The 23,090-nt window shown below is 42.2% G+C and overlaps 1 protein-coding gene and 1 pseudogene across 1 annotated transcript; one reads left to right on the top strand and one right to left on the bottom strand.

Annotated features, from left to right (window-relative positions):
* Positions 1 to 3,843: 3,843 nt before the first annotated feature.
* Positions 3,844 to 23,090, bottom strand: Slc25a20 (solute carrier family 25 member 20). Its single transcript, XM_003476654.5, has 9 exons — positions 22,872 to 23,090; positions 16,680 to 16,772; positions 16,220 to 16,347; positions 13,401 to 13,491; positions 7,139 to 7,256; positions 6,297 to 6,369; positions 5,821 to 5,930; positions 5,045 to 5,169; positions 3,844 to 4,629 (listed from the first exon to the last, which is right to left on the bottom strand). Exons 1-9 carry the CDS (start codon positions 22,974 to 22,976, stop codon positions 4,567 to 4,569), a joined length of 906 nt encoding a protein of 301 aa, XP_003476702.1. The 5' UTR covers positions 22,977 to 23,090; the 3' UTR covers positions 3,844 to 4,566.
* Positions 8,916 to 11,754, top strand: LOC134476080 (large ribosomal subunit protein eL32-like; annotated as a pseudogene).

The raw sequence follows: 23,090 nt of genomic DNA on the forward strand, positions 1-23,090 counted from the left end.
TATTATATAGAGTTTTTGGTCCAAAAAAGGTTCCTATGACCACCTTTACAAATTAAAATTTAATCTCTGAGCTGCTTGCCCAGCGGCATGCAGATCCTCAGATTAAAGAGACAGTTACACTAGGTGAGGCTGCCCTGCACGACTCCATTAATTCTGCCTCAAAACCGTCCTCAAAAAAATCTAAAGCCTCTGATTTCTCAGATACAAAGGATGACACACAAGGCCAGCCTAAGGTACACAGTGATTCTCTCTCAAAAAAGAAACAAACAAAAAAAAACCCCTACTCTTTAAGTATTGAGTTATGTGGTCGTGGATAAATGAGAGAATAGGGGCTGGGAGTGTGTTTCAGAGGAAGAGCATTTTGTTGAGCACACCCAAGGTCTCAGATTTGATCCGTAGCATGGCATTGAAAAAGAGGACTCAGGCAGAGCATGGTAGTGCATACCCACAATCCCAGTACTTGAGAGGCTGAGGTAGGAGGTTTTTTGGGAGTTCAAAGCTAGCCTGGGCTATACAGTAAGTACAAGACCAGCCTGGACTACATAGGGAGACCCTGTCTCCAAAAACAAACACCAGTGTCATGGCGCACACCTATAGTCTCAGCACTGCAGGAGGCTGAAGTAGGAGGATTATATGTTGGATCCCAGCTTGGGTAGTTTAGCAATTTAGCAAGGCCCTGTCTAGAAATAAAAAAGCCAGTTTCGTCCTCAGCAAAAATGAAGAGGAAGAAAAAGCAGAGGAGATGTGATGAATTTACGTGACTAGAAAAGATGGAAGGTGCTCCAGATTCAAAAAGCGATAGGCAAAAAGATGATGTGCAGTTATGGTATAACTTTTTAGCAAAAATGATGCTACTGTGCTTTTGGGGAGAAGTGGGACTGATGATCAAAGCACCATACTGAGCTACACCTCCATCCCTTTCTGAGACAGGGCCTCTCTAAGTCACTAAATTTGTCCAGGCTGAGTTCTAACTACAATCATTCTACCTCAATCCTCAACTCCTATGTTGAAGAGTACAGCCATGTGCCATCATACCCAGCTGGTACTGTGCTTTTAACATATTGCTTTTTCAGGAGGATCACTACGAATTCAAGCCCAGCCTGGGCTATATAACAAGACTCTATCTTCAAATAAGCAAACAAGATCAGGTTGCTTTTACAAACCTGCTTTGTCCCTTCTCTTTGGTCCAGTTATTATCCTCTTGGTGCCTGAGTGAGGTTACCACCACTTGGTGGTTTTAACAGTCACTGTTGGCTTCTACTTGACGGTACGGAGAAATTTCTGGGCCCCAATTCCAGTCCCACTTCTATCCCCTCATCCCTGTCAGGCACTGAAGAGATATATCAGGCACAGGTGGCATTTCACAATGCATCATAAAGGAAGCACCAGCCAGAAGGAAGTCCTCACCATCTGTTCTGTTTCCTCCATAAATTTGCCACCTGGGGCTTCCCTGTTTGATTTAACATCTACTCAGCACCCAAAGGAGTAAATGAATCTGTCATATCTGCCATCCATAATATCAAGAAACCAGCATACTCCATTTAAAACGGGATGGGGCCAGGCATGGTAGTGCATACTTGTAATCCCAGTGCTCTGGAGGATGAGGAAGGAGGATCATAATGAGGCCAGCTTGGACTACATAGTGAGTTCAAGATGGCCTGAACTACATAATGAAACTCTGTCTCAAAAAAAAAGATAGGGACCTGGGATTTAGCTCAGTGGCTTAAGTGCCTGCCTGGCAAGCATAAGGCCTTGAGTTCGATCCCCGGTACAAAAAAAAAAAAAAAAAGTGGTAAAGGTAAAAAAAAAAATAGGTGGTAAAGAGGTTCAAGAAACACTTACATGGCTATCTCCACATCAGTGAGATACTGAAGATCCTCCTGGGAAGGCATGGAGGCCAAGACAGGAGGATCACTGTTTGAAACTATCCGGGGCTACACAATGAGTTTAAGTCCAGCCTGAAACACATAGTAAGACCCTGTCTCAAAAAACCAACCACATGGGGCTGGGGATTTAGCTCAGCGGCATAAGCACCTGCCTTACAAGCAGGCAGTCGTGAGTTCGATCCCCAGTACCGATAAAAAGGAAAAAGACAAAAAAGACAAAAAAAAAAAAAAAAAAAAACCAACCACACGAACAGAGAAACTAAAGATACCCCAGTATTTGAGGGGACAGGCTTAACACTAAAGTAACCTCCTCAGACAGAAGATTCACAGTTTTCATCTTTAAAAATACTATTTTTGTTGGGCGTGGTGGTACATGCCTGTAATCCCAGTACTAGGAGGCTGAAGCAAGAAGATTTCTATAAGTCCAAGGCCAATGTGGACTGTGTAATGACACCCCCTCTCTAAATTAATTTTTAACTAGATCTGGTTGAAATACACATACCACCACTTGGAAAGCTGAAAACTGCAAATTTAAGCCAACTTTGGATACATAGCAAGTTTAAGGCCCAGACTATATATAAGACCCTGTCTCAAAAAGAAAAGAAAAAAGGAAAGAAAAAAAAATGGCTGTAATTCCAAACTAGTCATCCAGAAATATCTTCCCAGAAATAAAGCCTCCAACCAGAAACTCCCAAATCTTCAACTTCCTTCCAGGTTGGCCACATGCTTAAGTCTAAGAATGGTTGTGGGTACCTATCTGTATCATTCATACAGAGTAATGATTCTAAAGCTAAAGTCCAGCCAGGTACGATAACACATGGCTATTAACTACTCAGGAGGCTGAAGCAGAAGAGTCACAAGTTTAAGACCAGCCTAGAAAATTTAGCAAGATTTTGTCTCAAAATAAAAAATAAATAAAAAGGACTAAAGCCGGGCATGGTGGCACATGCCTGTAATCCCAGCACTGGGGAGGCTGAGGCAGAAGGATGGTTGCAAATTTGAGACCAGCCTGAGCTACAAAGTGAGCTCAAGGCCAGTATGAACTGCATAGTAAGACCTTGTCTCAAAAAAAAAAAAAAAAGACTAGAGATATAGTTCAGTGGCAATGCCCACCATGTGCAAGGTCCTGGGTTCAATCCCCAGTACTAGAAAAAAATAATGCAAGAATTTCTGTACAGCTAAATAAGGCATAAAGTAAATGGCAACAGAACTGTGACCACTAGTCAGGAGAATGCTGGAGAAGCTTGGTGCTAGGAGCTTCCATAAGCTCTGTTCTCCACCAGACAAAAGCTACCCTGTGATTCTTCACTCAACAACATCTATCCTTTTCTGACCACACCTAAAATCATAATCTCCCTGATTAGTAAAGCCAGGCCAGCCACATCAGATCACACAGCAACCTTATGCCACAGGAAAACTGGAGATTGCTTAGACCCTTTTTGTTTGCTTTATTTTGTTTTGTGAAACAGGGTCCCACCTAAGTACTCCAGGCTGGCCTTGAATTCACTATGTAGCCCTGCCTGGCCTTGAACTCATGGGAATCCTCCTGAACACTGGGATTATAAAGAATATCACCATACCCAGCAATTTTTCCCTTTTTAGAACAACTAAATTTCCATTTGTCAGCTCAGATACTTCTGTGGCTCAGGGCAGAGAGGGAAAGGAACAAGGGATGGGCTACAGGTTAGGCTTGTGGGGGCCTGCATGTCAGCTGCAACTGAGAAATGCGTGAGGTTACCTGTCTAGTCACCTTGCCCCACTCATCCTCAATCAAGCAGCTGGGGCAACCAGAGAAGTCTGGGCCAGCCAGAGCTGCCTCTTCCTTGTGCTTGAGTCTCTGCCAGCAGTTACCAGAGGAGGATAGTGGATCCCTCGCAGTCTCCACCAAGGCCACAGGTCGTCAGTTCAAATGTTCCAGAACCACACACACACACACACAAACCACACAGTGCAGAAATTAGAAGTAATCGTTATTGTTTTATAGGCACTCTCATGAGAAGAGAGTGTACAAAAACAGCCTTCCTGTACCACAGGCTTTTGCAATTAACCCAGCAGTCTGGAGCTGTCCTCATTGTATAGGAGGGAAAGTTCTCCACCTATTACTGAGAAATTACACTGCTCTATCTTTGGTTTTTATTATCTTCTTGTGTAAAAAAAATTAAAATCTGATGGTGAACAGGCCATCAGTTCTTAGGCATATCCATTCGGCCAGCTTGGATAGACAGATGTGGGCTTAAATCCACATCCCTGTGTGTAGCTGAGGATCCAATGGCACCCTGGAAATCAGCTGATTTTCTTGACTAGGGTTTGACGAGGATTCCAATTTCTAGTCAGCTGTGTGAAAACGTGTTTCAGTGAGAGCATGAAATTATCTCTTTAGCAAGGAGTGTTAGGGTGTAGTAGGGCCAGCAGTCAACCAGCAAGCAGCACCTGGTCACAGGTAGTATCTGGTCAAGAAGCTTATTATTCCATCTCCAAATCCTTTGAGTGAATTCAAGTTTCAAAATGGTACACAAAATCACAGAAGGCAGATATCATTAAAGCAAAAGTTTCGCCAAGTCCATGCTCAGAATTCTGATCCCACCACCCCCTCACCTCACCCTTCAAGGCACCCTAGTCTTAGTCACCGCTTCTCCTCAATGAGTACCCGGCATCCAGAAGGCTTCAGCGGCCTTCAGCCTCATAAGTTGGGGGTGAGCCAGTTAAGGAACTTCATGGCAACTTCAAACCCAAGGAAGCAGGCCTAAGCGGGGATGGGGAGGAAAAGAAAAGCCCAAAAATGTGACTCCTCATAGATAGTACCCACAACATTGTGCCTAGCTGGCCCTGTCAGGACCAGAACCCCTCCCTAATCCCACTCCCACTCCAGATCACAGAAGCAAGCAGACCTCTCATTCCTAACAGAAGAACAATGGATATTCCACAGCTGCCCAGTTCTGATGGCCAGGTCAGAAAACCAAAGCTGCTGACCTCAGAGAAGCCTCAAGGCAAATCTTTCTGACAGTTTCAGGGAAGTGAGCAAATACACAGGCTTTGACTAAGAGTGAGATATGGGGGAGAATTGAGCCTCCAGTACAATTCCAGGAACAAGCAAAACCAGTGCACGTACACTGTGCCTGAAACCAGAAGAAAAATCACAGCCCCTGTCAGCTACTTACTGCATTGGCTGGGAAGGCTCGGATCATCACTGCATTAAACCCTTTGTACAAGGATGTGATTCCTTCTTTCTGGATGAGCTCTGTTAGCACATCTCTGAAACCATTAGGATATTTTCCAGGAGGTGCTGTGGGGAAGAACCCAATTTTTAATTTTTTTTTATTTATTTATTTATTTATTTATGGTACAGGCAATCAAACTCATGACCTTGAGCTTGCCAGGCAGGCATTGCACCACTGAGTTAAATCCTTGGCCTCAGAACCCAATTTTTAAAGCATCACTGAGCTTTGTAACCTAACCATGGCATCCCACATGGAATAATCTAATAGTCTTCCTATGGAATCAGAGCTGGCACTAGGGTAAGATCTTAGTCTGAGACAAACAACATGATTCACTCTGTGGCACACACACACAAATGTCTGGGTTACTGTTCCAAGGGAGTGTATAAGAGAAATGAAGAATGAAACAGTGTGGAGGATATAGCTTAGTGCTTGCCTACTATGCATGAGGCCCTGGGTTTGATCCTCATCAAGACACATACACACACACACACACACAAGAATGCAACAATCTTCTGATTATGAGTGGGGTGGTTTTGCAGATTTGACTTCATATCTTCGTTTATGTTTAGGCAAACATGAAAAAGAATCTGGGGTTCCTAGACAATCTCTGGATGCTGCCATATAAAGATAGATAGTAAGTATCCCAAGGTCTTAAGGGCATTGTACTACCCTGGAGTATCCAGTGAAACCCACCCTGTGCACATCACCTCACTCACCAGTCTGGAATCGGGACTTAAGGACATCTGGAGGGATTGCCACAGCCCAGTTGAAGATCCCTGCAGTTCCACCAGCTACCAGGATTCGAGGAACACTGAGGTCACTGACACTGTAGAACACCCACCCAGAGCCTCAGTCAAACAAAGACTGAGAGAAAGGTGTTTGTCCTTCCACCTCTCCTCTGGAAGACAGGGAAGTTACTGAAAGGAAGAGACTGGCTGGAGAAAAGAGATCCAAAGGTTCCTGTAACATGACAGCTACTTGTTGGGGAAGAATTTGCCCACTTATTTCACATACTTGCCACACTGTGTGAACACAGAGTAAGAGTAAGTTAGCTGGACCTCAGCAGCCATAAGAATAAGACATACACAGAGAAAGAACAAGTCTTTCTTCTCTGTATTTCCTGACCCACTCACAAGAAAGAACCACTCATTCATGAGTGGGAAAAGTGATTTATAAGCTACAACATTCTCACCTTTTTCCCTCTGGAGTTAAAATATTTTTCAGCCATTCATATGTCATGAAATACATCCCACTGGCTGGAACATCTGTTAGTGCCAAGAAAGAAGTGAAAAAGGCAATGAATGAAATCTATAAAAGCCCTATAGATTACTGTGTTTTACAGTCTCAAGTCTGGCACTGGACTACTCAAGGTTTCATGAGAGTTTCCTTAGCAGCCACATCTGGTTTGCAATCATCACTTTGCAGCTATCAGAAGCTGCCCTGGGCCAAGCACTGTGAGCATGAACACATACAATGTTTTTAAAGTCCCCTCTAAGTCACCACTGACAAACCCACTCTGGAAGTTATAATCACAGCTAATCTGGCCTTCCTTCAAGCTCCCATCTCAGCACAAGAAAGTAGGACACAAGAATGGAATTACCTCCTACTTTCACCCTGGGAAAATCCACCTGTCAAGCCAGGGAGAGGAGTAGAGGGTATAGTCCAGTGGGAAGCACTTGCCTCACATGCTGAGGCCCCAAATTCCTCCCTAACCGTGAAACACAGGAGCTCTCCATTAGCCCTGAGTCATTCTTTCTTCTCACTTGTCACCCCAGCCATGATTTCTATTTATAAGCCAATCCCTCCAACTACCATTGTTGTGACTTTCACCCCTGAGGATACTAAGGAACAAAGGTAGGTCTCTCCATCCTTATCTGTGTCAATAACGCTGAAAACCAGGGCACATACTGCTAGACCTGTCAGATCTGTGGCATGTTCTAATACTAACTGGATACTTAGGCAAGACCCTCTGTAGCAGAGCCACAGATGACCTCCCTAAATGCCCTTAGGTGGCTGGAGAGCCTGAAAATGTACCTCTCATGAGGGTGAGCACAGTGCCTTTGTATATGCCTCGGATTCCAGATTCCTGGTATAGCTTTTTTGCACAGTCCAAGGGTCCGTTGTACTTGGTTTCCCCTGAAGAAGCCTGAATCTGGAATGGAGAAGGTCATCAAGTCAAAGTCAGTAGAACCAGAAGGTTATAACGGAACATAAAGTGAGCATGGAAGTGGTCACTATGCATTAGACCCATAAAGGCTTCAATGTCAAGTCAGTAAGTATTTGGAATACATGATATTGGGAAAGGCACTATGAAATAAGGCTAACCAGGTATAATAATACCAGTACTCTGGAAGGCTGAGGCAGGAGACTAGCAAATTAGACACTATCACAAAAAAGCAAAAGGCCTGTATTCAATTTCCATTATGCAAAACAAATGAAAGAAATCTTCCAAGCACAGAAGCACTTTTTAAAAAGCAATTTGGGAGATATAGAAGATAAATATTTTAGTATTTGTTTATTCCTTCCACAAATATCTATTGAGTACAAAATCATTCCAAGACCAGCTAGCTGGTCATGAGGCTTGCAAGCACATAGTTGTGAGTTTAACCCCTGGTCGAAGAAAAAAATAAAACTTTAAAAAAATTTTAAAAATAAAAGGTGAGGGGCTGGGGATTTAGCTCAGTGGCATAAGAACGTGCCTTGCAAGCAGGCAGTCGTGAGTTCGATCCCCAGTACCAATAAAAAAATAAAATAAAAGGTGAACAGAGCTGGATAATCCAAGCTACCTAGAAGGCAGGGGAAGGAGAATCACAAGTTCAAGGCTAGCCTAGATAACTCAGCAGAACTCTGCCTTAAACTTAGATTCTAAAAAATCTAGGTCAGTGCTAGAGTACTTACCTAGCATGTGATAAGATCTAGGTTTAATTCATAGTACTGGGGAGCAGAGGGAGCAAAGGTACACAGGAAATTTCACTAAGCGCACTCAATGCCCCAATAGAGGCCCTGTACAGAACATAGGAGAACCAAGGGGAGGCCCCTATCCCAAATCTAGGTTTTCATGACCTAAGAGTGAAGAGCCTAAGGAAAGACAGCTATAACCCCAGTAAAGATCTGAAAGGAAGCCCCATTCAGGGTTCACAGCAAGTATGGAGCCAAGAAGAGTCAGGCAGAGGCATCAGCCGAAGAGCAGTTAAAGCCAAAGAGTTCAGCTTTCACAGTTCTAAGGATAAACAACATACAAGCAACATAGTTTTTTGTTTTTAACATGACAGGACTAAACAGTTAAAATAATAGAAAAGGATCTCATTCAAAAAAAACAAGATGTGGGGCTGGGGATTTAGCTCAGCGGCATAAGCACCTGCCTCGCAAGCAGGCAGTCATGAGTTTGATCCCTGGTACTGATAAAAAAAAAGACCAAAAACAAAAAAAAACCCAAGATGTATGTGTATAAAGTGATAAATTATATAAAAGAACATAAGCAAGGTAAATAAAAAGTGAGTCATAATTCTTGAGCAGGGCACAGTGGCATATACCTATAATAGCAGCACTCAGGAGGCTAAGACAGGAGGATCAGTGTGAGTTCAAAGCCAGCCTGGGTTTCATAGGGGAGACCCTGTCACAAAACCAAAACCAAACCAATTGTCTTTTTGTGTGTGTGTGTGAGATAGGGTCTCTCCATGTAGACCATGTTGTTGGCCTTGAATTCACTATGTAGGCCAGGAAAGCCTCAGACTCATGATGATCCTCCTGCCTCAGCCTCCTGAGTTCTGGGATTACAGACATGTGCCATCACACTTAGCGCTTTTTTTTTTTTTTTTTTTTTTTTGTAAAATCATAATTTTGGGCTGGGTGTAATAGTACACACCTATAATCCAGCACCCCACTGGTTAAGGCAGGAAGATCGCCATAAATTCAAGGCCAGCTTGAAATACAAAGCAAGACCCTACCTCAAAACAAATCGTATTTAGGGCTGGGGATTTAGCTCAGTGGCATAAGCGCCTGCCTTGCAAGCGCACAGTCGTGAGTTACCGATTAAAAAAAAAAAACTGTATTTGACGCGCCACCATTCCCTCTCTCCCTCAGTGCTGCCTATGGAGGTGGCAACTATCTAGACTCCACACCATGGCAGCCCTCAGGCCCCTTGTAAAGCCCAAGATTGTCAAAAAGAACACAAAGTTCATCCAGCACCAATCAGACCAGTCTTTCAAAATTAAGCGCAACTGGTGAAAGCCCAGAGGCAGTGACAACAGGGTGCAGAGAAGGTTCAATGGCCAGATCTTGATGCCCAACATAGGTTATAGCAGCAACAAAAAGACAAAGCACATGGCTTCCGGAAGTTCCTGATACACAATGTTAAGGGGCTGAGTTGCTCACAAGGTCTCCTTCAAGGACCACAAGGCCATGGGGAAAGAGCGGCCCAGTGAGCCATCTGAGTCCCCAACCACAATGCCACGCTGTGTAGCGAAGAAAACTAGTAGACAGCTCCTATGCATGTTTATCTATGCTTAAATAAAACCATAAAAACTATCCCCTACAAATCATAATTTTGACTACAAAAGTTTTCAAATTTGGAAGGTGTCAATTTTTCTAATAGTAAATTTAAGATACCAATGGTTCTTTTACATAATTTCTCCAAATCATCCAGATGTGCCTGAGCCAATTACATCTGAGGAAGAACAGAAAGGTCCATGTGATAGAGGATGTTGCCGTGAATCATGCTGGGGAGCCATGGTGAACTGGGTATGTTAAGGACATATGGATAGAAACTTCTTACTGTTACGGACAGTACAGACCATAATCCGGGACACAAGTACACAGGCCCTCATTATCTGGGACAGTGAAAAAGGTGACCTGAATCAACACAGATGCAATGGGAGTGATAAGAAAAAAGAAATTTGAGATATATTGAATGCAAATTTAACTGTTCAACACATAGGATCTGTACAGTGAAAAAAATAAAGGCATCTGGGAGGACTCGTGGTTTTAGGCTGAATACAGGAAGGATGGTATTGCCACCACAGTGCCAGGGAAGAGAAGGTACTGAGAAAGCCAATGTCTCAATTCAGTTTTGCATATGGAGACTTTGAGGTACATATTGTATAGAAATATATAATAAACCACCAAACAGTTTTGAGGTACAGGGGAGCAAAGTCTTGAAGCATGAAAAATGATGTGGGAAACAGTAGAGAGAAGTGTTTGTGTGTGTGTGTGTGTGTGTGTGTGTGTGTGTGTGTGTTTAATAAAAGAAGATTATTTGAAGGTGCAGAAAGGGGAAGAAAGAGATGACTGCTGCTCTGGATAAGAAGAGAGTATTCAAAAGTGAAATATTCCAAGAACTTTCTATTTTTAAGACAAAACCCACAAACATAATTATGCTTATTACTAATGAGAATGATCCAATGCATCCTTCCTGATGTTGAAGAAGAGAGAAAGCAGAATCTTTTGTCTTTTTTAGATAGGGCCTATATAACCCAGGAGGCGTAAAACAGTGATCTTAGTGTCTCAGTCTCACAAGTGCTGAGTTATAGGCATGTGGTCCAGCCTATACCTGGTTGTCTGCTGTTTTAGGGTTTTTGTTTTTGTTTTTTTAGAAAGAATCTCACTGAACTGACCGAAGGTGAAAATACAATATACCAAAATTTGTGAGACACACAATATACCAAAATTTGTGAGACACAGCTAAGAGGAAATGGATAGCCCTGAGTACATGTGTCAAAAAGGAAGAAAAGCCAGGTATGGTGGCACATACCTAAAATGCCAGCACTGGAGATGCTGAGGGAAGAGGATCATCATGAGCTCAAGACTAGCCTGGGCTATGTAGTGAGTTCGAGGGCAGCCTGAACTATATAGCAAGACCTTGTCTCAAAAAAATAAATAAATAAAAATAAAAAACCTAGGCAGAGGAAGCAGAAATAAACCCATAATGAAGAAAATAAAAAAGGTAAAAGCCAAACAAAAAACTGAAAAAAATTAAGAAAATTAATAAAGAGCTATTTCTTCAAGAATATCAGAGGCTGAGAGTAGTGGCAGATGCCTGTAATCTCAGCACTCATCAAACTGAGGCAGGAAGTTCACTGCAAGCAAGAAAAAAAAAAAAGATGAAGGTCAGATGTGGTAGTGCACACCTGTAGTCCCAGCACTTGGGAAGCTGAAGCAAGAGGATTGCTATGGGTTCAAGGGTAGCCTGGGCTACAAACTGAGTTCAAGGGCAGCCTACATAGTGAAACCCTATCTCAAAAAAAAAAAAAAAAAAAGATGCTAAAGTACTAGAAACATCTATAACCCATATTTGACAATAAAAATTAAAGAAGGAAAACTGCAAACTGCCACAACTCACCCAATATGAAACAAAGAATTTGAATTGCCATATAATGATTTTAAAAATCATTCATAATTTAAAAATTCCTCCCTACAAAATCTCCAAGCCTATTTTACCAAAGAATTTTATCAAATATTTACTTATTTATGTATTTTTGAGACAGAGTCTCTATATGGTGTACTCAGAGTCTTAAATTTATGAACTTGTTGGGGATGGTGATTTAGCTCAGTGGCATAAGCACCTACCTGGCAAGCGCAAGGTCCTAAGTTTAATCCCTGACATGAAAAAAAAAATTTATGAACTTGCTATGTGTAATTTAGGCTGGCCCCAAACTCATGAGCCTTTTTAATTTCCCAAATGCTGAGATTACAGATTTATACTATCATTTTAAAAAATTAAGTTTATTGGTACAATTTAGATATATATAAAGATCATATTCATTGCAGAAAATTTGTACTTGTCAATGATACATTTTTATTTCTCTTTTTTTCTCAATCTCTTCTCCTCCCTTCAACCCATACCTTGATTTCTGTCTAATGAGAGAAAATATTAACAAAACATAACCATGTATCTGGTAAAGAACCAATATCTAAAATATATCAAGGATTCACAAATATAAAATAAATATTCTCAAGGACTATCAAAATAATTTTAAAAATACAGTTAGAAAATAGGCCAAATTTATGGACACATATTTCATCAAAGAGGATTAAACATATAAAAAGATACACTTGTTATATTTGTTATCTTTAGCTATTAAGTAAGGAAATACAAATTTTCTAATTTCAGCTTGGACTACATAAGCAAGTTCGAGGCCAGCCTCCATTACATAGAAGACCCTGTCTCCCCCAACAAAAAAAAAAAAAAGAAAAAGAAAAATGAACTTTTTATATATCTAAATCGATGTGGTGGTGCAAGCCTGCAATCCTAGCACTTGGAAAGCTGAGGCAGAAGAATCACTGCAAGTTTGAGGCCAGCCTGGGTTATTTGAGATCAAAGCCAGACTGAACCACATAGTGGAAAAAAAATACCTCAAAAAATGAAAAACAAAAATAAAATTCAACAATCTGAATGAACTCCAGGAAATTATGGTGGCGATCTAAAAAATTCACATAATGTATGATTTTATTATTTTATTTATGAGACAGGGCCTTACTATGTAGCTCAGGCCCAGGCTGGCTCAGAACTCACAGGGATCTTCCTGCCTCCTGAGAGGTGGGATTACAGTTGTGCATCCCCATACCCAGCTCAGTGTATAATTCTACTTTTTTTCCTCTTCTGTTCTGTTTAAACTTTCTTGAAATTACAAAAATTATAGGATGGGGTATATTCTACAGCTGTATTATGGCAAACCTATGGTATGCATGTCACTGTTTTTAAGACAAAAGATGTCAATGTATGAGTTGCTTTTTCTAAACTAATATCTCCATAGTCAGGTTTAATTGCAGTGTTGCACTTTGTGATAAGTGGGTTTGGGTTTGAGTTTGGGACTGTGTGTCTAAAATCGTCAATAACTTAAAGACACTGGGAATAGGGGCTGGGGATCTAGCTCAGCGGCATAAACTCCTGCCTTGCAAGCAGGTGACTGTGAGTTCAATCCCTGGAACTGGAAAAAAAAAAAGACACTGGGGTTTTGACAGACACAGGACATCTTTCACAGGAGTAGCATCCCTGGTTGTAGCCCTGAGACATAACTCATCTCTCTCTCTCTCTCTCTCTTTTTTTTTTTTTTTTAGGAACTCATTTTTCAAAGTTCCTAAAGTAACTGATAATAAAGATGGGTAGGCTAGCACTGACACATCACAAGTATGACATTTTTTTTTGGTCTGTTACACTGTCTCAATTCTATTATAATTGCTTCAATTGTCCAGAAAGTCTTGGAACTATTTGTTCTGTACACCTCACCTGAAGCCTTTATAAAGGGAATATGAACATAAATATGCTTACAAAATTTTAGCCATTAGATCACACTCTTACCTGTAATAAGCACTTGATCCGTTCACCAGGGGTCATGATTCCTGTAGTAAATACACCAGATAACATCCCAGCAGCAAATATTTCGGAGTAGCTGTATTGAAAACAAAAAGCAGAAACAAGTAGTTGTGATTATCCCTACGGACAAAAGTAATCCCAGAAAAAAAGGATGGTTTCATAAGAAAAAAAGTACGTAAACTAGGAAGAAGCACAGTCACAAATAAATTACATGAAATCCAAATTCTAGGTACATTCCAATCAAACTTCCACGAGTAAGGGTCTCAAGGTCAAGAGCAATGGAGCCTATCACAAGTCCAGTCACTGAGGTATGTGTCAGAATCCCTCAGTTAAGGGAGATCTCAGTGAGACGTGGTTTCCACCCTGCTGTCTTGTGCAGTGCCTATGGACAAGTTCCCAGACTTCTCAGAGGCCTCAACTGTGAAATGCGAGCCTCTACCCAAGATCTGCACCTAAGTATATCACACCCTCCCCCAGTCCCCTTTTCCCTAAATCACCAACAGCCTGAGGACACTCTGAATCAAGAATCAAACAGGACAGCTTCAAGGTCAGGAAGAAGGGCTGTGGCCACCTCTACAGGCTGAGGGGCAGCCAGGCCTGCTACAAGGAGTAAGCTGCTGCAAGGAAAATACTGATAGGCAGGCCCACACCAGGGGTGCTACTCAGGCAGGCAGGCAGGGTGAATTCCACAGTGCTGTGCACAGAAGGGTCTCTTGGGAGCCAGAGGCACTGCTTCTCACTCAGGCTCCACACAATAAGCCACACTGAGGACGATTCTGAGGCTTCTATTGTCTGTCACCACAGCTGTCTGTGACACCTCTAGTACTTCCCCTTCCTTCTGGGATCAGCAACACTTAGAGGCAATGCAGAACCCAGTTACATCCACCATGGTAATAGAGCCCCAACAACTTGGCAAATGATGCTGACAACTTTCACACTGTTCCTACCACTCCAAGCCTCTGACAACTAAAGCTTCAGGCCAGTCCCACTCAAAATAAGTGAGAAATGAAGAAAAGGCACCAAGTGGCAGTGAGGGCACACTCACTGCAGATTTCTCCGTTTAAGCAGGACACCAGTTTCAACAGCTTGTTCTTTGCAGAACTCAGACTTAACATTCACCTCAGACTTAAGAGTCAAGCATCTAGGGGCTGGGGATTTAGCTCAGCGGCATAAGCGCCTGCCTTGCAAGCAGGCAGTCGTGAGTTCGGTCCCCAGTACTGATAAAAAAAAAAGGAAAAAGACAAAAAAAAAAGTCAAGCATCTAGGCTAACTACAACAGTCAATAGGGCTGCTTTCACACGCAGCCAGATTCACAGTCTCAGGTCACACTGCCATCCTCAGGAAGACGCTGGGAAGATTCCTCTTGGAGACAGCAGTGTGAACTGGGACTTTAGGGCTGGCTATCTAACAAAGCAAGGGCTCCTGACTGTTTGTCAGTCTGTATGCTTGGAAACTTTCAAGAAACTATGCTAACTTATTTCACTTTGACAGAGAAACCAACATCTGTAATCATTAAAAGCATATAATTATATTATAAAAATGAGATGCTTGGGGCTGGGGATTTAGCTCAGTGGCGTAAGCACCTGCCTTGCAAGCAGGCGGTCGTGAGTTCGATTCTCAGTACCGATAAAAAGTTAAAAACAAAGACAAACAAAAAAATGAGATGCTAGCATAACACTACTTGGGAGGCTGAGACAGAAAGATTGCTGTCAGTTTGAGGCCAACCTGGTCTACAAAATGTGTTCAAAACCAGCCTTTCCCAGAAGTTCAAGGCAAGCCTGTACTTAGATAGCGAGACCTTGTCTTAAAAAAAAAAAAATTATGGCAAAGCCAGCTTAAACTACACAACAAGACCACACCTAAAAAGAAAAAAGAAGCAGGAGGAGGAAGGAGTAGTAGTAGTAGTAGTAGTAGTAGTAGTAGTAGTAGTAGTGGAGTAAAGCAGGTATGCTAGTACATGCCTATAATCCCAGCACTCTGGAAGGCTGAGGCAAGTGTGTCATAAATTTGAGCCACTGACTGTGCAACAGTGACTTAGCAAGATCCTATCTCAAGGGCTGGGGGTTTAGCTCAGCGGCATAAGCGACTGCCTTGAAAGCAGGCAGTCATGAGTTCAATCCCTGGTACCGATAAAAAGGAAAAAGACAAAAAAAAAATCCTATCTCAAAATGAAAAATGAAAGGAGACCTGGTGATATAGCTCAATAGAAGAGTCCTGCATGCAATCCCTAGTATTCTCCCTCCAAAAAATAGCAAAACGAACGTCAGAAACTAGCCAGGCATGGTGGCACACTCCTGTAATTCCAGCACTTGAGAGGCTGAGGCAGGAGGATCATTGCACGTTTGAGACCAGCCTGGGCCACAAAGTGAGCCCAAGGCCAGCCGGAACTGCATAGAGAGACCCTGTCTCAAAAAGACAAAAAAAAGAGAAAAGTCAGAAATTTCTCTTAACTAGGTGGCAGAGTACAAAGCTGCTGCTGCTGTCATAGCAGTCACAGGTACTACATTTTAAATACATGTCAGCATTCGAACTTCTCAACAATCCTGTAGGGTTGATATTGTTAATAATCCCAATAACTGACATTACCTTCTAGAAAAAATTATGACGAACTGGAAAGTGGACAGGGGACATTTTTCTTTGTGTATTTCTTTAGTTCCCAGGTACTTTCCTCATGTGGGACTCCTAGCAGTCATTTCTGGGAAGCCCTGAGACAGTCACTGCCTATTTGCTGGGGTTCTTTTCTTCAACCTATGCCATACACCAAGCAGAGCGGCACTGAGTGCTCCAAGCCTGTGAGTACTCACCTAAGCACATCCTCTGGGGATTTCTGCTGTAGTTTCTTTCCCAGACCAAATCCAAAGAAGCACACAGCAAACATGGGAGTGACCCCAATGATAGGGGCAGCCATACCCCGGTACAGCCCTGTGATGCCCTGCAAGGAATCACAAAAGCAAAAGCTATTTACAGACAACACTGCTCTTTTTTTTTTTTTAAATCAGAGTCTTTCACTGCAGTTCAAGATGGCTACCTACAGTATTTAGCTTGGACTGGCCTCCTCAAATTTATCCTCTTGCCTCAACCTTCTGAGTGCTGGGATTATAGATATATACCATCACTCTGTATAGCACTAAAACAGGGAAGCTGTGGCTCTAACCTATGGCTCTCCCTTACCTCTTCTACAAGCAAGGAGAGCTTTTAAAGGAAAGAAAATGCTCTCCATGTGCTCTTCTCAGTAGAAGGAATGTACAGAATTAAATACCATACCTCTCTAAGAAGAGTCTTTCGGAAGCAGTCAAATGTCCCAGAGTACATAGGAGACTGTCCAGGCAAACTTGCTGGCTGTGTCTGCAGTCGGACCTAAAAACACAAGTTAAAATAGATCATCCTCCAGAGTCAGAACTATTTATCAAACTAATCAGGGAAACTTCCATCTGCGTACAAATCTTTAGCATTCCCTTAACTGAGTATACTCAGACCTCTGTCTGTTTCTCTTTTTTTTTTTTTTTTTTTTCTTTCAACACTGGTGACTGACACCCCAGGGCCTCTACCACTGAGATATATCCCCAGGCCATTTTTGAGACAAGGTCTCCCTAAATTGCCCAAACTGGGCTTGAACTTGCCATCCTCCTTCCTCAGCATCCCACTTAATTCCTTTTTATTGGCAAATAATATCCTATTATATACCACATTTTGTATACTAATTCATCAGTGGATGGATATTCATGGGGTTTTTGTTGTTGTGGTAATAGGGATGGAACTCAGGGCTTGTGCACTGAGTCCACACCTGCATTTTAAAAATTTTTTGTTTTTTGAGACAGGGTGTTACTATGTAATACCGCTGGCCTTAAATTCACTGTGTAGGGCTGGGGATTTAGCTCAGCGGCATAAGCACCTGCCTTGCAAGCAGGCAGTCGTGAGTTCGATCCCTGGTACCGATAAAAACGAAAAAGACAAAAAAAAAAAATTCACTGTGTAGCCCAGCCTGGCCTCAGAGTCACAGTGATCCTCCTGCCTCAGCCTCCAGAGAGCTGGCATCATAAGCATGCGCCACCACATCCAGCCTAAAATTTCTAATTTTCTTTTTTTTTTTTTCATCTTTTTCCTTTTTATCGGTACCGGGGATCGAACCCACAACTGCCTGCTTGCAACGCAGGTACTTATGCCACTGAGCTAAATCCCCAGCCCCTAGGAAATATTTTCAAGAGACTTATTACAAGGAAATGACTTGTGTCACTATAAAAGCTAAGAAGTTCTAAGATCTGTAATCAGTTAACTAGAGACTCAAGTCAATATTTCAGCTGGAGTCTAAAGATAACCTGTTGTCTCACCTGAAGCAGGCAGCCAGGAACTTCCGACTCTTAGGAGGTCAGCCTTTTATTCTATTCAAACCTTCAACTGATTAGATGAGGCCCCCTCACATCAGGGAGGGCAATTGCTTTACTCAGTCTACCAAGGAAAATTTTATTTTATTTTGCAGTACTGAGGATCTAACCCAGTGCCTCTGTATTAAATAACATCTTCAGCCATTTTTGAAAAGTTTTATTTTATTTACTTATTATTTGGATTTTTGAGACAGGGTCTCATGTAGTTTAGGTTAGTGTTGAACTCACTATTAGCCCAAGATGGCCTCAAATATAGAAAGAACCTCCTACCACACCTGGATTTTTTTTTTTTTAATTTTTGAGACAAGATCTTACTAAACCACAGAGATGACCAGGCTGGGCTCGAACGTGTGATCATCCTGCCTCAGATTCCCATAGTGCTGGTATTACACACAGCCAAGGTAGGTAGAAATAATAGTGGCCATCAGACAGAGCGAGGCTCTCTAAAGAGTTAGGACAAAAGGTAAAAAAACCCACTATAGCTGTGGCTGGGAGAGGCATCAGTTGAAACTCAAGCTTCAAGACAACAACAAAAGGACCAGACCTACATAGTGTCCAAGGGGTGAAATAAGTAATAACAGCTGGTCTAACAAAGTCTAAGAGGCATCAGTCACCCCAGTGGGAAACCAAGAACCCAGATCCCTCACCCAACTGAGAAATTCTTTGATCTTTCCATGCCCAGTTGCTTCCCTCATAATCTAACTGGTTGATCATAACTGTAATCTACATTGTACCTGCATGGGTTTTGTTTTATAAAATTTCCCTACTGAGCGGGGTCCTGTGCTACCCATTCAGGATCCCTTCTGTTCCTGACAGGAGCTTTCTATCCTCTCAATAAATTCCTTCCTATTTGTAACCTTTGTTGTCCTTAGAATTCATTCTTTAATTTTTAGAAAACATGAATTTGGCGTATCAGACTTCTAACAGATTGGGAGTAATATTATTTCCCTTATATCATCTTGTCAGTTCTGGTATTTTCCCTGTAACACTAGGATTACAGGTATGCACTGACACATCCAGCTAATATTCAAAAGCACCCCTGTAACTCCAGAACTTTGGGAAATTGAGGCCACAGCCCATTCAAGACATGTCTCAAAATAAAAATATAAGGGCCAGTGATTTAGCTCAGCAGCATAAACGCCTGCCTGGCAAGCAGGCATTCAAGCAGGTCAAGTTCAATCTCTGGCACCAAAAATTAAAAATATAAAAATCAAATTTAAAAAAGTACTCCATCAGTGCAAAATACCCTCACCCTCACAAACACACCCAGAATTGACATCTGAACAAATATTTATATCATGAGACTCAATCAAGTTGACACATCAACTATTACATTTACCTAAAACCAGAATATTTTTAAAAAATTTTGATGCACTCCTATTTTTTCTTTTGTCATGTTTTCTTTTTAAATTGCTACATTTTAGATACACATAATGGTAACATTCATCATATGGAATTTGTACCTGTACTTGATATATCTTGTTGCTTTTTTCTCCATTCCTCCCCACCCTTCTTCCCCTCCTTATATACAAAAGGTGTTTCCATTTTTTTCCTTCTATTCTTTTACTTCTTGCCCCTTCCTTCCTCCTTCTCCTCCTCTCCCCTCCTTTACTTTCCTTCTCATTATGAGTAGAAGTTTCTAAATCATAGGTTAATTCTATTTAACCTTTACTCTTTTCCCTTAGTGCCAGGGAACCCTAGGCCTTGTGCATGCAAACCATGTGCTCTACCTCTGAACTACATCCTAGCTCAGAAACTGTCAGGCTATTTTTCAAGTGGCTTCAGTGTTTTACACTCCCACCAGCAGCATGTAAGAGTTCTACCTTCAGGAGCTGGGGATTTAGCTCAGCGGCATAAGCGCCTGCCTTCCAAGCAGGCAGTCGTGAGTTTGATCCCTGGTTCCGATAAAAATGAAAAAAGACCAAAAAAAAAAAAAGAGTTCTACCTTCATCAACACTTGCTATCATTTGTATTGTCTTATCTTAACCATCTCAGTGGGTGTAAGGTAGTATCTCACTGTGACCTTGATTTGCATGTCCATGGCAAATACCAAGTTGAACAACTGTTCTCATGTTCATGGCCATTTGTACATCTTCTTTGATGAGATGTCTGTTTAGATCCTTTGGCCATTTTTGATTGGATTATTTATGTTTTCATTATTGACTTATACATGTTCTTAAATAACCTGGATGCCAGTCCATTTCTTCACTATAATCTCGTGAAAGACCTAAGCCAAAACTGATGGTGCATGCCTATAATACCAGTACTGAGGCAGGAATGGTTGTGAGTTCGAGGCCAACCTGAACTACATAGTGAGACTCTGTCTCAAAAAACAGCAAAACACCTCAGTTGGTTTTGGTTTACATTTTGACTCCCCAGTTGCAAGTCTACACTTGCCTGCACTCCTGCCAAAAAGCACTTGATCCCCAAATGGCACAGTGTTGAGACTAGGACCTTATGGCAGTGTTTAGGTCATGAGGGCTCCACCTTCATGACTGGATCAATGTCAACCACAAAAAAGGCTTGACAGTTGAGCTTAATGTCTTGTTCTTTTGCATTCTCTTACCTTTTCATCTCTTGCCACAGGATGATACAGTATGAGGGCCTGGCCAGATGTGGGCCACAGATGTTAAGATTTTTTTAGCTTCTAGAACTATCAGAATAAATCACTTCCTTATAAATTTCCCAGTCCTAGCACAGCATAAAGAACCACTCTGTAAGCCCAGTACTCTGAGAGGCTGAGACAAGGAGGATCACAAGTTCCAGCTAGGGGCTGGGGATTTAGCTCAGTGGCATAAGCATCTGCCTTGTAAGCAGGCAGTCATGAGTTTGATCCCCGGTACCGATAAAAAGGAGAAAAAAAAAAACAACAACAACAAAAAAAACAAGTTCCAGCTAACCTGGCAATTTTGAGACTTAGCAACACCCTGTCTCAAAACTTAATATATATATATATATATATATATATATATATATATAAAAGGACTGGCCCCAGGTATGGTGGTACACAACTGTGACCCCAGCACTCTGGAGGCTGAGGCAAGAGAATCGTTGTGATTTAATTCCTTTATTTTTCTTTTTTGGTTATTTGAGACAGGGTCTTGCTATGTAGTTCAGTCTAATCTTCAACTATGTAGCCCAGGCTGACCTTAAACTCACAGCAATCCTCCTGCCTCAGCCTCCCAAGTACTACAATTAGATAGGTTGAGTACTGAGATTAGATCACAGTAATTTCTAAGTCAGCCAGGACTACACAGTGAGGCCCTACCTCAAAAAAATGCACAAATGAACTCAAATATTGCTACATGCCATACTGTCTAGATGGCCCTATTTTTCCAGTCAGAACTCAACCTGTCCTTTAATGCCTGCCCTAACATTACCTTCCATAAGAGTTTTTCTAAACCCCAACTCTTGCAGTTCTTGGTTTATTAAGACATGTGGGCCACAGTTCAGTTGCCTTGAATCTCTAGATACCTCTAGATCAACCCTTAATTGGAGTACACCGGCTCTCTGAGGTCAAGAGAACAACAGTTGGCAATCTTTTGTCATCTTTTTTACACTAAAAGGCAATTCTTGCTATCAAAATGCCAGGAAGTATTTTTAGTCACTTATAATTCAGCACAGAGGTTACTGGACTCCTTCTGGGTATAGTATCAAGCACAAGAGGCTAAGGAGGTAGGAATAATATTTTCACTTTAAAAACCTTTGGGCTTTTTTGAGTCAGGGTCTTGCTGCATAATTCAGGCTGGTCTTAAACTCACTATGCAGCCCAGACCAGCCTCAAACTTGTGGCAATCTTTCTGCCTCAGCCTCCCAAGCGCCGGGGTTACACTCCGCTTGGTCCAGTAACATTTTTAAATAAGGAATCAAGTTTGTTTTTTTTTTAAAGTTTCAGATGTCTGTAACAAATATGATTTTTGGCTTTGAGAATCAAGGATTGGAAGAGAAGCCAGATGACTGACCCTTACTAGTCAGTTCTACTTGGAATGACTACTTGCCTTAGAAGCACTAACGTGGCATTTTACCATCTGCTGAATAAACATCTGATTTATTACAGAATGCTCTAGCCAGCTTAGCTGCTTTAATCCTGATCCTTGTATTCCATGATCCCAGTAGAAGCTTTACCTTTGAGACAGCTTCTCTTGCAAATGAAAAGCATGAAAGAACCTGTTGCCCAAGTCTGTCAAGAAAAGTTCATGAAACTTTTCCTATGAAGGAAACTGGATCCAACTTTCTAAGCAGCCCACCACATAGGTGTCCCCACTAAGACTTATGTGCTGTACCGGCCTACTCTGGTGAGCTAAATCCCCAGCAGGCCTACTCTGGCCATGACCTGTCAACTTTCTTTTGTATACAGTAAGATTACAAAACTAGGGTGAAGTTTCAAATACAGAGTCACAGGACAGGGACTTTGGTCGCCAACAAAGCCTTGCCTAGTGTTCCAGGGCATTGTGTTGCTGCTCTCTGGTAACCTTGGTACGACCAATAGTTTCTTCACCTGGTGGTAGTGGGGATCAGCCTGACCCTGTGTAGAGCTGTCATCTGCTTTCCTTGGAGAAGGCTGAATCACTGAGGATATCATTAGCTTCCCACGGGATGTCTGACAGGTTGGTGGCCAAGTATTTAAGTGTACAGGACAACGCACAAAAGACGGAAATGCTGCACACTGGCCCCGAGGCGTGTGTCAACGGTCATTCCAGAAAAGCCCTGCATCTCTCATAAGTTATCTTCCGGGGGCAAGCTTTACAGGGGACATATTTCAGCTTTAATGATAAAATGTTAGCGTTAGCTGCAATCAGCTTTAGGCAGCCGCTCTTTCTTTCCCATTCCCAAAGCGCAGTCAGAAGAAACTGTGGGACAGAGACCTTTACCTAGGAGCTATTGATGGAGAGGTTGGTGGCTGCACACTTTGGTCTGTCTGGCTCTTTTGGAGCGCAAAGTACAGCTTCCGCCCACTCCTGAAAGAGATTCTCTAGATTTCCCACAAAAGGTAGTATTTATGGGCCCCATTTCTGCCTAGGGGCCGCCAGCTCTCAAACCTCCTCCCCAATCTTCCGCCCCAGTCTCCCCGCACCTTGACAGTGTCCAGAGGGTGCCCCACAAACACCAGGCACACGCCGCCAAAGCCGCCGGCTAGCAAGTTCTTGAGCGGGCTGATAGGCTTCGGCTCCTCTGCCATGGTCAGTCAGGAGTCGTTCTGTCAGTTTTGCTTCGTCGCCCCAGGTTTTGCACCGCGCCGCCGACCTTTCACCCACTTTGTGGGGGCGGGGCCTGAGCCAGGGCCGATCCGGAG

Source organism: Cavia porcellus, unplaced genomic scaffold (genome assembly GCF_034190915.1).
Source record: "Cavia porcellus strain 051 isolate PalLab524CR breed Dunkin Hartley unplaced genomic scaffold, mCavPor4.1 scaffold_5, whole genome shotgun sequence".
NCBI classification, from domain to species: Eukaryota; Metazoa; Chordata; class Mammalia; order Rodentia; family Caviidae; genus Cavia; species Cavia porcellus.

Excerpts from the sequence above, each read along its gene's own strand:
- Slc25a20 (XM_003476654.5), bottom strand. The coding sequence starts at position 22,976 with ATGGCAGAGGAGCCGAAGCCTATCAGCCCGCTCAAGAACTTGCTAGCC. Across the intron at positions 7,257-13,400 it reads GGATCAAGTGCTTATTACAG|ATTCAGGCTTCTTCAGGGGA; the intron begins GTAAGAGTGTGA and ends TCTCCATTCCAG. Across the intron at positions 5,170-5,820 it reads TAAGTCCCGATTCCAGACTG|CACCTCCTGGAAAATATCCT; the intron begins GTGAGTGAGGTG and ends TCTTCCCCACAG.